The following is a 14,865-nucleotide window of genomic DNA, read 5'->3' as shown; positions in this document are numbered from 1 at the left end:
AATCACAATCCTGAATGGAGTCATACAAACCTCATTTGGGATCACAAATCCCTATACACATATAGACAAGTTTAAAAAACAAAAACAAAAACCACAGGACAGTGGCATCATCATCAGCCCACACAGGCCAAGTTACAGCATCAAATGAGAAAGCTGTGGTGGTCCTTGCCTCCTACTGAGTACCAGGCAGGCAAATCTATAGAATCCTATTGGTCTATATAGGCTCAACAGAAGGTGAGGATTCAAGCTGTGTCATGGGCCTGTGGAGGCCAACAGGACATGTGATTCAGATCCATGCCTGTTGACTCTCCCCTAAAGGCAGCAGAATGGGATGGGCCACGGGCTACAGCCCTACCAAAATTTGGTCCCACACAGCATCAGCAGCCAGGGAAATGAAGAGGCAAGGACAGAGTTTGGTTTGTTTAGCCCTCCCCAAGGCAAAAAATATTCTGCTACCCCTGTCTCCCCCAGCATCTGCCTATTGCCTCTTCCCCTTCCTCCCTCACTAGCAACTGCTCCTACTTCTTTCTACTTCCTCCAATATCTGCCCCCAAATTACCAAACAGTCATACTGTTCCATCTGGCCAGCAGCACTGCATCTTTGGCTGGCAGGGCCAGGGAATCTGACAAAAAAGAAGTCCAAGCTTCTAAAAAACTGTTTATGACTTTGGCAGGTCAAGATTGTACACCAATTTGATCACTCATTGAAGAATAAAGAGTATTTTAGAAGCATTTGATTACTTTGGAACATTTTTCTTCCACCCCTTTTTTGTTTTCCTTTGACTTACTGTAGAAGTTTTACATCCCCCTTTTTTGTTTGTAGGGCCAGGGAGTCTGTCAGCCACACTGTTTACACCTGTTTTTGCAGCTGCCCAAAACATGGCACTCTAGCCCTGGTTTTGATCCATTTTGTGCTTAGAGTAACACTTATCCTATGGTAACCTGCAGGCTATAAAAAAAAAAAAGATGATAAAACCACTGGCCCTTATTATATGATTCATTTTTATCCAATTGTAGGTTGGTTCATTCCAGTCCTGGGAAAGGATCTCCACAGCCTGGGATGGAATTGTCTTTTGCTACTCGTACTGGAACCAGACAAGGGATTGATACACACATGTTTAGAGCGGAGAGCCCCAGAGACCTTTCACTGTGGACAAGATACATAGTGCAGGGCTGCCACAATGCAGCTGAACTCATTAAAGAAATCACAACCCGTAAGTACCACCTGGAGAGCCCTTCTCTTCCAAAATTCATTATAGTCCTTTTTTAATTAAAACACAAAATCACACATAAGAAGACCAAGCCGACAACAGGCAATAAGATTAGCTTACAATGCAATAGGAAGAGTCCTGGTAGCAAATGATGTATGATACAAGCATTCAATAATGGCATTTGTTGATAGCGGATTGAGCTTGAAGAAACAGACCAGGGAGTGCCGCCTCTTGGAAAACAGAAAGTTGATGTCAACTGTAAAAAAAAGGAACAAGCTGCTTAGCTGATGTATTTGGGTCTTAGAAGAAACCAGTGCCATAACAAGGGCTGTACGAGTGGGGTGGCCACACAGAGCGCAAATATGGAGGACCAGAAATTGCTCTCAGCCTACCATCTCCACTCATTGGCATTAGCAAAGTGGATGGGGGTGAGGGAGGGAAGACAGCCATCGGAGGTTAAGAACATTGTAGGGGACACACATCTAAGCATGCCCTTACATTGAAAAACTGATTATTAGTTTCAAGGTCAGTTTAGTTTATGCATGTTTTTTTTTCTATCATTGATAATTGACTCTTAAGATGAAGCTACAGGGAATTTAGTATTCAATCCAGGAGTATACAAAACATCAATACCATTCAGTGGTAACTTGGCTGATTTTAATAATCCATAAGTGTTCACTTTGCAGTTTATAAAAATTGCCAATTGCTTTCAGCTTGAAAATGGGCAAGCTTGTTTTTTTCTTTTTAGATGGACTTGGTTAGAATTTGGTAGGATGGTCTCTTGCTGAATTCTTCTGTCATGGAGGAAAGGAGGGATAGGAGTAATGTGATACAGACATTTACATGGCTTTTGGACATGCAGGTTCATGATGAGGTTGGGTACTGAGACAAGGCAGTTTCTATAAAGATGGGGAATCTGTATGAGTTATTTTTGAAGTGTAATCCTTGAATGAGTGTTTTAGGCTATCCTATTCATTTTCTATACTTTTTAATATTGTATATTTATTGTAAACCGCCGTGATCTTTGTTAGCCAGGCGGTATAGCAAATTTGAATAAACTATAAATATTTGAAAGGTATTAATATACAAACAGTCCTTGTCCAGAGATTGGGAAGTGGTAGAACTAGAGGTCAGGAATTGAGGTTGCAGGGGAGTTGACTTAGGAGTAATGTTAGGAAGTACTTTTTCACAGAGAGGGTTTTAGATACCTGGAATCTCCTCCTGTGGCAGGTATTAAGAGATGAAAAATGGTAACAGAATTCAAAAATATATGGGATTAACACAAAGAATTCCTATATAGAAAGAGAATAGCATCAAAACAAACTTAATAGTACTTAGATGGCAACCCAATAATTGGGAAATAAGACCAGTGCCAGGCAGACCTCTATGGTCTGTGCCACAATTATGGCTAGACAGATTTTGATTGGCTGCATGGGCTTCAACAGCAACTCCAATACTTGGGGAATAAGACCAGTGCCCAGTAGACTTCTACAATCTGTGCATCAAAAACAGCAAAGACACATCAAGATCATATATGAATGTGTTAAACTCAAGCATATGGTACGATGCGCTATATCATGTTGGGCAGACTGGATGGACCATGCAAGTGTTTATCTGCTATTTTGTTATGTTACATTCAGTTTGTATCTAGTCATAGAGAACAAGCAGAGATATACCAAATGTGCCTTTGTTGCAGTCTCATAGCACGCATCTTTTCAGCTTGTTCCAATATGAAAACAGAAACACCTTGTCCACATATTTTTCTTATGATTATCATTTTCTGTCATTTTTCAGACTGTATCTGCAATGAGATTAGTAGCAGTTCTAGCTCAAAAGCCCTCTTAGAATAGGTACAAGCAGATTAACACTTCAGTTCAATCGGAAATAAAGAACTGCTAAAACAGAAGAGCAGTGATTGGCTCGTTAGACATCTAGCTCTTGTTATATTCTCATTTTTCTTCACCCTCTTTCTTGTGAACTGAAAATGGTTCCCCATCCAAAGTTAAGAAAAATTGATTGCATTCATTTATGTCTTCCTTTCAGTTTGCACGTTCAAGAACCAGAGCTGTCGTTTGACCATACATTATGAGAATGGCTTTTCCATCACACCCGAGTCACAAGATGGTGCCTTTACAAAGCCAATTCTACAATGTCCCTATGAAAAACTAAAAATGTCTTCAGATGATGGTGTTAGGCTACTTTGCTTAGATTTTGGAGGAAAAGATGGCGAGATCGTAAGTACTATTTCTTTATTTGGCACTTGCCATGCCACCTTTTATAGCTGTCAGCAAAGCTATTCATAATAAATCTAAATGGGAGATCAACACAAAACAATAACTAGCACAATAATAAACATAAATACAACTGCAAGAGGAGGAACAGGACCTAGGAAATTACAAACTGCCAAGTCCTAGCAGCAATGGCCAGCTTACTCCTAAAGGACTAAGTGTCAAACATCAAACACTAATTGATAATAATGTGTTTTCAGGGCAGATTTACATTGTTTATAAGTATTTAGTCTCAAGGAAGAAGGTGGCAAATTCCATAGCATGGAGGGAAGTACGAAATCGCATGCCTACCATTTCCTACTAAAAAAAATATACCTAGCAACTGATGCAAAATGTAATTGTGTCTGCAGATAAATGCCTTCTGAGAACTTGGCATAAATGCAAACACAAATCTACTATAATAAAACTCACCCCCAACATTCTGAAGACAACGTTCTGAAGTCACTCAGTCACTCACTGAAGGGTTCATGGATTCATGGTGGTGAAGCCATAACACTGACCATGTCTCTCTGCCCCGCCCTCGCATGACGGACCAATCAGAAAAAACACCCTCAACATTCTGAAACACAAAGGACCATCACAACACCGTTCCCAGGCAACACTAGGCAACGTAAGACGGAACAATCAGAGGAAACTACGTGGCAATAAGGGAGGAGCATTCCCCAGCAGAATGGCTCATTATCTGTGCAGCACGGAGAGCACAGAACCACCGCTGGAACGAGAGAAGAATATTCCTGCTGTGGGTATGTGCAAAAATAGACCGGGGGGGGGGGGGGGGGGGAATTTTTAAATGCCTAATGCCAGTACTGAAGAGTGCCAGAGGGCCTATAGCACAGACTATATTTGGGATCGCTTGACATGGAGTCAGAGGAGTCGGAAAACAACGTGCCCGCCACCATCTGGGACGTGGGCGAACAGGACAAGCTGCGGCCCAGCTGGAAGGATTACCCGCGATCCAGCCAGCAGCAAACAGCGACCAAGGAAGGGGGAGGAGTACTCCTTCCCTGCCTAGGAATCGCTGGAGACTGGCTGCCAAACTAACAAAACAACCGCACACCGACGCACCACCTCCATCATTCGAAAGGCATCCACTCTTTCTTCAACAGAAATGCAAACTAATAATACAAAACAAACAAAGAATACATGGTTTCTCAGGCGGCTGCAGGTAACTCCCCACCCCCTTCCTCTTCCCCTTTTGCCGAAGCGGCCAAGAACGTGCCCAACCATCCCCAGCCTCAGGCAAGCAGTCTCCCACCTCGGGGATTCCCCGAGCACCCGGAAAAAGACGGCGCTGATTCCTTCAGCGCATAAATGTTCCAGCATTCCCCTGCAGCTGGCCTGAAATGGACCAAACATACCGGATCACCCCCCCCTGACGGCCCGAGACCGTGCTGTTCTCCCTTCCGCCAACTTAAAACAACCATCCCCGTCCTCAGGCAAGCCGTCACCCACATACCCCAACCCCCAAGCAAAAAACAAAACAAAAAAAGACACATATCAACAACCTGCACACACACCGCACCCTCACACACTCACACAAACACACACACAAAATAACTCTGTGACACATACACACACACACAAAAAAAAAACCACATGCTAGCACCCGTTTCATTGGTTTCGGAAACGGGCCTTTTTTACTAGTAACATAATAAAACCAAGGACAACAATATATCTTAACAGTTCAACAATTTAACTCCCCACGCTCACAAATTGCAACTCACACCTGGACTCATACACTCCTCTACAACACACAATACCTCAGCTTGCCACTTAATGCTGTTCTCTCAGAAATCCAAAAAGACCTTTCAAATTTGTTGAAAGCAGGGCAGCTTGTCCATACCCAAAGCCATCAATATCTCCATCATGCAAACTATTTTTAATGGAGACTTGGCCATGCTGGCCTTCAATAAACTATACATTTCAAAAAGTCTTCAATAAATCGGGGTAGTCAGAGTTATTCAAGTATCAAAAGTAATTTATTTTGTAGAAAGTGAAGAGTAACAGAGTCCCTCATGTTGCTATGGTTAACGCAGTATAGAAGTTGCTGCCCTCATGTGTCTATGACTGAAAATTTACAGAGGCCTTGCTCTTCTATTTAGATGGCAGTACATTCTTTCTTATTTATTTATTTATTTATTTATTTAATTATTTATTACAGTTGTTACCCTGCTTCATCAAAAAACCCGAAGTGGTCCACAATAAAATTAAATGTAGAGATAAAATATATAAAACAGTAACAATATATCAAACAATAATAAAGCTGAAGTCAAATAATAAAGCAGTATACATCTTCACAAGATAGTCCTGTCCTTCATAACCCAGTATTCTCCTACCTACAAAAGACTCTATAAAACAAACAAGTTTTCAAAAGTTTCTGAACCTTAATAATGACATTTCTGTCTTTCTCATAAGGAATTTTGTTCCAAATACTAGGACCAACAACTCTAAAGGCCTAGTTTCTGGTAGCTTCCCAATGAATCTCCCAAACGTCCAGAGCATATAGTTTTAAAGGCCTAGAAAGTGGTTGTCATTCCCAGAGATAATGCTTATTTCCACATATTAGGAGAAGGTTTATATGATAATTATTTAATTCTGCCCCTACACCCCTCAATATTAAAGTGTGCAATGGACCATCAAAAAATAGGGAAACCATTTCATTTGGAAAATCCCACCATTATGTCTTTACCCACATAATTTTATCATTACTCCATATCTTGCATTAATTTTTTAATTATTATTTTTTTTTACAATCCAGAGTTTTCTTATTTACAACAGATAGATTATTTTTATTTATTGCATTTGTATCCCACATTTTCCCACCTTTTGCAGGCTCAATGTTGCTTACATATTATCGTTAACTCATGTTATCTGCCCAGGACCCATTTCATTCCTGTGGGCCCTACAGCAGATAGCAAGCATTAATCTTTAGTAAAAGACCCCCCACCCCCAATTTATTTATTTGTATAAAGACATCAATCATATGTTCTGACATGATATCATGATTCATAGCATGTCTGTATCAGGGAACTACATTCCTCTTTCTAACACTCTGTCCTCACATTACATGGTCCATTATCATTTGAGCTTTTGTCCTGCAGAGTGAAGGAGTAGCCTATTGGTTTTTGCAGTGGCCTGTGAACCAGGTTCAATTCTCACTGCAGCTCCTTGTGACTCTGGGCAAGTCACTTAACCCTCCATTGCTCCAGGTACAAAATAAGTACCCGTATATATTATGTAAACTTCTCCTTTCCCTTTCAACAAAAATGATGTTAGTATCTTACAAAGGATTCACATGACTCATCCCAAACAATCACATTGCAATATTTCAAATTGTTCAAAGAACCAATCAGGTAAGTGATAGCCATTCCATCTAGCTGTACTGAACGTAACCAGTAGATCCAAAATTGTTCTTTATAATAAGTTAGGGTCAGCAATCTCCACCACCCCAGTTTTGCTCCACATTATCAATAATCCTCCATAGTAAACCTTACACTCAATGCTGTTTGCATAAAAAAATGATCCTCTAGAGGTTCTGCTTTATTCTCTGTGTTCAAACAGGTCTGATGCTCATTTAATCGCAATCAGAGATTTTGGTTAGTTCTACTTACATAAACTAGAGAACAGGGACATATAGAGGGGCATTTTCAATATGACGTCTAAATCCGATTTTGGATCTTTTGAGGAAAACATCCAAAAATCCAGTAGTGAACATGGTCATTTTCAAGTCAGAAAAATGTACAACTTTTTGTTTCAAATATGGCCATTTGCTGGATGTGTTTGTGCTCAGTGCATCTATCTTTTAGGATCATTTTCGGGGGGAAAAAGCCATTGGGATGTACGGAGGACTAGCATTCCTAGTAGACGGGCCACACAGACATCCCAGTAAAGCAGTGGGGCACTCTAAGGGGCACTGCAGTAGACTTCACATAAAAGGTCCTAGGTACACATTTCACCGTTGCTCCCTTATATTATACTAGTAAAAAATGCCCGTTTCTTAACGCAATGAAACGAGCGCTAGCAATGTAATGAGTTCCTGCCATTAATGTTTCCACGGTTGTATTCTGAATATAATTGTTGTTTACATGTGTAAGATTTCTTTATATACAATATTTTTTGAGTAAACTGTGTTACAATGTGGTAAAAGTTTTCCTTATTCAGGCCCTTCAATCAGTTTAACAATCACATCAGAAGAGCTCCTTACTCGTGAGAATGCAACATACAGTTGCCAATGTGAGAGACTGAGAGTGACAGTGTGTTTTACAGACAGTGTAAGAGAGAGATACACAGAGTGATTGAGTGTGTATGTGTGTGTGTGTGTGTGTGTGTGTGTTTGTGTGTGTGTCATGTCTGTGTGTGTGACAAAGTGATTAAATGTTTGTCCTCCCTTCCATTCTGTGCACTTGCCTCCACTGATGTTCATACCTCCCCCGTATATGATTGTTTGTTAGAGATTCAATCCACTCCACTTCCCTCCTCCAAGTTCCATTCTGTCTGATTGGTGAGGGCGGGGACAGTGAGAGCCAATGAAACGCTGAACTACAGACTTATGACCCCTACACTGCCACAGTGCCATGGAGTCAGCTTCAGAATGTTGGAGGTGCTTTTTATTATATAGGATAGTGAGCCCTCCAAAACACACCAAAAATCTACTGTACCCAACTGTACACCATTACAATAGCCCTTATGGCTGCAGGTGTCACCTACCTACAGTGTATAACATCTAAAGCTGTCATAGAGGCTGGTACGTACTGTTTCTTTCACATCTCCAGGGGTCAGCGACCACTGTGGGAGTAAGATGGTCATGCCTTAATCCCTCCAGTGGTCATCTCGTCATTTAGGGCACCTTTTTGTGACTTAGGCGTGATTTTTTTTATTGTTACATGTGTACCCCGCGCTTTCCCACTCATGGCAGGCTCAATGCGGCTTACATAGGGCAATGGAGGGTTAAGTGACTTGCCCAGAGTCACAAGGAGCTACCTGTGCCTGAAGTGGGAATCAAACTCAGTTCCTCAGGACCAAAGTCCACCACCCTAACCACTAGGCCACTCCTCCACTCCACTGAAGCAGGTCTATACCAAAACTTCTAACTTTTAGTCTTGGACGTTTTTGCTTTGTTCCATTTTGGGACAGAAAATGTCCAGGTTTTGAGAGCGCCTAAATCCCGCCCTCAACATGCCCTTTTGTGATTTGCATGCACTGCAACAAAATAACACCTCAAATGCAGAGTTTTGAAAATCGCAATTTGGACAATTTTTTCGGGAGAAAAACATCCAAATGCCACTTTATGCCATTTTGGAGACTTTTTTCTTTTAAAAATGAGCCCCATAATGATATAGACAATAAAATCAGAGCTCCTTGTGGTTCTGTTACATGTTGTAAGGATCCTCCGATCCCCTGGATTTTGCCATTGTATACCATAATTTCAAATATTGAAATCTGAATGTTTGTGATGAGTCATGTGAATCGTATATGACACAATACGCCATTTTTGTTGCAAGACAAAAGCACAAATAATAGATCATATGATGTGAGGAGCAGTAGAGAGAGGAATGTAGTTCCCTGAACACGTGATATATTAGAACTTGTGACCTTGAAGTCTTTACACGGATAAGTTAATTTATCTATTGTGAAGTTGGAGTTTTAAGTAAAATAAAATTAGAGTACTATGCCCTGGATTCCACATAGGTCTCCCAAAATTGGGTGTGGATCCCAGATTGGTTGCCAAAATAATTAATTCATGATTTAATTGTTGGAGCTAAGAAGCACATAATTGGCACTAATTCTGAATTTGGGTGCTGATCTGGCTACACACTACTCTGTAACAACCGGTGCCTATATTGGATCTTGTGCAATGCAAAAGAGGGCGGGTCAGGGGTGCCCACAAAAGATGCACCCAGTGTTACAGAATAGCAGGATTCATGCTCAATTTGCATACCAGGTTTCAGCTGGCATTAGTCCCCGCGCCCAAATTTAAGCACCTAAATTTAAGCATAGCTTATAGAATAGTGCTTTTTTGGCGTCGATGTTTTGGCCACTATGTGTAGAATCTAGCTCTTAGTGCCTCTTAAATAGGTTAATTGTGCATTAGGCAGGTAACATGCAGTAAGTATAACAAAGGACTAAATTCTATATATCTCACCGAGATTTCCTCACAGAAATCAAAGCGTATTATATAAAATACACTTTAATTTAGGTATACTTTATAGAATAAGCTAAGTGCCAGTCCACGCGACAGCCACCCTGACTCTCCCACTGCCGCATCGCTCTTTAAAATGGCTGCCAAGACTTACAAGGGCGGCCTCCAAGACTTCAGTGGAAGTCTCGCGAGGCCACCACTGGAAGTCTCGGCAGCCATTTTTAAAGAGCGATCCCGAAGCGGGAGGGGTCAGCACCAGCAGCGGGCAGGAAAAACTGGGGATCTTTCCTGCCTCAAAGAATCCATTGGACCACCAGGGTGGCTGCCTTCAGGTATGTGCTGGGAGTGGGACCCTGCAGCTCGGGGGGGGGGGGGGGGGGGGGGGAGAAGAGGCAAACCGGCTCGCTCTGCCAGAACAACTGGCTCGCAAAATGCTAAAAAAATTTAACAACCGGCTCTTGTGAGCCAGTACGAGCCGGCTCCAGCACACCACTGGTGATATTCTTGATTTGTTTTAGGATTTAGCATTGATTGAATTGTGGTGCTGTACGTCTAGCCCTGGTTTTGAGAACCATGATTGCTGCCTGGACTCCAAGGGCACACTGACTCACATACAGCATTGCTGCTAATTCTGTTTCATATTACACTGCCCCCACATTGCTTCTGGGGTACCAATCAGATGGGGGGAAGGACAAAGTGAAAGTGGTAAAGGGAGAAAGGAATAAATGAATAGGGCATGTAAATTGGCGGTTACACAAACTCTTGTGAGTGGACCTATATTTCTTTACAATTGGGGTAGGGGGAGAGGAGATGCAGAACATGTCATAGGGAAAAGGTATTTTCTTTTTATTTAGCTGATAACAATCCTAGTTTAAGTAGGCAATAAATCAAGCATATATAATCTGTAATTACTTACACCCTTCAGCGATTGTCTTTTTGTGATAAAACAGTGGCCCACTAAAAATCTCTTTTTTTTTTTCTAATTTCAGCAACTGGACCTTCACTCTTGCCCGAAGCCGACTGTCTTCATCATTCATTCCTTCCTTTCAGCTAAGATTACAAGACTTGGTTTAGTGGCATAAACAGGACACAACTGATGAATCAAATAGGATTTTTTTAAATATGGAACTACTATACTAAATACACGCAATATTTGATAGCTGCTAGAAATATACTGATATCTGTATATTATGCAGGGATTTGGGGTCTCTTGATTCCAACCAGATGCAGCCTTTATTCTGATCAGCCACCAACAAGGCACAGACAGACAAATCAAAAGATATTTCAAAGCACAAAGTTACTTATTATTAAATACAAGACGTACTTATCAAATTAAATTAAAGGAGACAATGGTTACACAGCATAGTTCTCTAAAAAAAATTTTAAAAATGAACTTGAAAACTGAAAATCATGGCAGTAGAACAATTACAGTATACGCTGTCATTTTAAAACTGGGTGGTACGTATATATTAAAGAAAGTCCAGGTCTTAAATCTTAAGTTATGCAAGATGGCTTATGTGTTCTGTCTCTCTCAACCAGCAGGCACACATCCCCATTGATCTGATACTAACTACTCTTTGCACCTACAGTCTGTATCAGACTTAGGACAAAGTGTTTTGTTTTGTTTTTTTCTTTGCTAAAAGCACAAGTCTAGAGGTAATTCTTAGTGAACAGGACCAGCTTTAGCACAGGTAGTAAGCTGTGTGAGCACAGAGAATGGCACAGCCCATGGCTGAGACAAGGAATCCATACCAGAGCACCGCAGGCAGTGAAAAATCTTTAAAGCTCAGCAGTACTCTGTTCTCCATGGGGAGAATCCGCTTCAGAATCAGCGTTGTGCCCTGAAACTGCAACACTTTGTGCACTGATACAGGTCATGCACCCCAAAAGCTAGCTCTGCGTAATATTACCAAGAAAAATGAAAGAAAGACTGAACTAGACATCCTATGGGTTTGACTCCATTTTGTGCCTGTGGATAAGTGCATAGAACACATGGCCCGGCCCTGTATGCTTTGAGCTTTAAGTCAGGATAGTAAAGGTTGGTTTTGCTATGCCTTGCTGCTAATCTGAGAAATTGAAAACAAAGTCTATTTTACAATGTAATTTATTTTTATTCGTCCCAAATAGTACATGGTGTTCATTTCCAAAGAACATAGACTTACAAAGTTCCATAGTAACATATGTAGCTTTGTAAGTCTATGTGCTTTGAAAATGAGCCTTTTAATGATTTGAAGTTGTAATGAACACAAAATCCTACCTATTTAGGATAGAAATCAAACATGAAGTTGATTATGACAGGGTTGGTAGATGGTACAGTTTAGAGTAACATGCCTTCACAAAGGTATACTGACTGGGATTAGATCTATAAGTCTTCCATGAAAATACCTCCAATAGATCTGATCAGGTTGGTCTCCCATTCATTTTAAGGGTTTGTAGCATACAGCTTTTAAAAATCTGAAACTTCCCTAATTCCCCAAAATATACATCCACCCTCAGATTTAGTATAGATCTCCCAAAGTTGGGCATGCAATTTTGGGCGCAGCTTCACACGTAAACTAATTGACTAGGCAATAATTATTGGTGTTTACAAACACTAATTGGCATTCATTAGTAATTAAGCACAGATCTGCCCTGTGTCCCTATAACCTGTGCACAGCTCCAAAGGGGGCATGGCCAGGGGCGTTCCCAGAATTTAAATGTGTGGTTATAGAAAGTTTGCATTTCCGAGCCTGACTGACTATAGATGGGTGCGGAATATCAATTACAAGAGAGGAAAACAATTAACCAAACTCTGAAGTCCTCTCCAGGATGAGGATCACAGAAAATATCTTACAAATGCAACCCCGACAATGTTCCTATCCCTGCGATCTGGGAATATTCTCTCTCCAGGGTTCATTCCAGTTGGGAGGCAAATAACCCATTCCTCTAACAGGACCGCCGAGAGGGGGAGACGCGAGGGGGCCAAGATTCCCCCGGGCCTGTCTTCTGGTTCTGTCTCTCCTGCTCCCGACAGGACCCAGGTGATTGCATTAACACAATCACCCAGGTTCCAACAGGAGCAGGAGAGAGCAGACCCCGAAACCAGACCCCCCCCCCCCCCAGATTGTAAGCTCTTTGAGCAGGGACTGTCTTTTGTGTTTGGTGTACAGTGCTGCGTATGCCTTGTAGCGCTATAGAAATGATTAGTAGTAGTAGAGGCTGGGGAGGAGCAGACACAAGACTCTAAATTGGGACCCCTGGTTTGGTTGGCAGGGGTCCCCAAGCCCTGCCAGAAGCCTTCCTCCAGCACTGTTCTCCACTGCATTGCCTGCCCTGTGGCTGCTTCCCCTCATGTCACACATGGGAGGCAGCCGCAGGGCGGGCAATTCAGTGGAAAACAGCAGGGCCGCCGAGAGGGGGGGAGCAGGGGGGACAAAATTCCCTGGGCCCTGGCCTCCAAGGGGGGCCCAGCGCCGAGCTCTCTCACCTTCTCCTGCTCCCAGGCCAGTCTCACCCGCCTGCCCTCGACTCCATTGACAGCCCTCCTCCGTCCGCCACCGGGCCCCCTGCATTCTAATTGGCAGCGCCTCACCTCCGTGTTGTGAAAGCGGCAGATTGCCTCCCTTCGGGCCCTCTCTCCCTGTGTCCCGCCTTCATCTGATGTGACTTCCTGTTTCCGCGAGGGCGGGACACAAGGGGAGGCGATCTGCCACTTCCACAACACGGAGGTGAGGCGCTGCCGATTTGAATGCAGGTGGCCAGGTGGCGGAAGGAGGGGGCTGTCGACGGGGTGGGCGGGTGGAGACTAGCGATTGGGAGGGCGGTGGCGGCCTCGGAGGGGGGCGGCCTTGCCCCGGGCCCGGATCAGTGTCTCAGCGGCCCCGGAAAACAGCGCTGGAGAAACTACTACTACTTAACATTTCTAGAGCGCTACTAGGGTTACGCAGCGCTGTACAGTTTAACAAAGAAGGACAGTCCCTGCTCGAAGGAGCTTACAATCGGGGCTTGGCGACCCCTGCCAGCCAAGGTATGTGGAATTGCAGCAGGGCAGTGGCGTTCCTATGGTGGCTGACACCCGGGGCAGATCGCCGATGCGCCCCCCCCCCCCCCCGGGTGCAGTGCAACCCCCCCACCCCCAGCAAAAGGACACACCTCCCCCCCCCCGGCGAAAGGACACCCTCGGGTGCATTTTTACCTGCTGGGGGGGTGCCGCACGCCTGTCTGCTTCGCTCATTCCATGCTCCCTCTGCCCCGGAACAGGAAGTAACCTATTCCGGGGCAGAGGGAGCAGGGAGCGAGCAGAGCAGACAGGCATGCGGAACCCCCCCCCCCCCCCCCCCCCCAGCAGCATGCAACCAGGGTGGACTGCCCCCAACGCCCCCCCCCTTGGTACGCCACTGCAGCACGGCAGGGAGATGGGGTAAAATGTGGCTACACAGCATGCTGAGGGGGGAGGGTGGCAGTGATTGTCCTGACCCGGGCCCAACTCAGTCTCTCAGCAGCCCTGACTATTCTTCTGCTCCCTTGAGCACCAGTACCTGCTGCTTCCTGCTGCCTGCCACATGCTTCTCTGGTTGACGACCCTATATGACCTCTCTAATTCTGACCTTCTCAAAGGATAAGCTACATGATCAATCACTCCTACCTAGGGAATCCCCTTCACCAGAATATTCCCCATATAACAAATACAAACCATATTAGGACTATAGAGGTCTTTGTATTCATATAACTTGCAGAACAGAAGAATAAGAAACAAATTTTGAAATTTCATACCTAAAGGAAAATCTAAGCTTTTCGGTCACTAATACTGAGATCATTTAGGTATGTAAATCTGATGTTTTTGTTTAATTTTTTAAGTTCAACTACCTTCAGCTATCACCACTATACAGAGCAGACTATAATCAAAATCCATAAACAGAATTTCATGCCCCCACATCATCCTCACTCCCTCCCCCAAATTACCTACTGCTAATATCCCATATTAAATGCTTTACATGTTCTTTTTAGGAAGCCCTTCTTTGCACAGATTGCAAAAAAAGACATTTGTCAGTTTTGTTATTTTCAACTTTTACCATTTAACATGTACACAGTAGAATGCAATTCCTGTCAACTTGGCAGAAAACCAGTACTCTCCAGTACTGCAAAGCCCAGCATTAGCTACAAATACAAATTTTGCATTTATATAGTAACATAGTAAATGACAGCAGATGAAGACCTGAACGTTCCATCCAGTCTGCCCAACTTTCTT

The 14,865-nt window shown here is 43.2% G+C and overlaps 1 protein-coding gene across 1 annotated transcript in view; it reads left to right on the top strand.

The window, feature by feature from the left end:
- SNTB1 (syntrophin beta 1) overlaps positions 1 to 12,572 on the top strand; it is a 331,812-nt gene extending 319,240 nt beyond the window's left edge. The window contains exons 5-7 of the mRNA XM_030218617.1: positions 1,018 to 1,214; positions 3,255 to 3,445; positions 10,628 to 12,572. Coding sequence (XP_030074477.1) covers positions 1,018 to 1,214; positions 3,255 to 3,445; positions 10,628 to 10,720 — 481 coding nt within the window. The 3' untranslated portion in view covers positions 10,721 to 12,572. The remainder of the gene's footprint in view (positions 1 to 1,017; positions 1,215 to 3,254; positions 3,446 to 10,627) is intronic.
- Positions 12,573 to 14,865: the final 2,293 nt, after the last annotated feature.

The sequence above is a fragment of the Microcaecilia unicolor genome, chromosome 1 (genome assembly GCF_901765095.1).
Source record: "Microcaecilia unicolor chromosome 1, aMicUni1.1, whole genome shotgun sequence".
Taxonomy (NCBI): Eukaryota; Metazoa; Chordata; class Amphibia; order Gymnophiona; family Siphonopidae; genus Microcaecilia; species Microcaecilia unicolor.
Note: the sequence above shows the minus strand (reverse complement) of the source record. Positions and strands in the feature narration are given on the sequence as shown.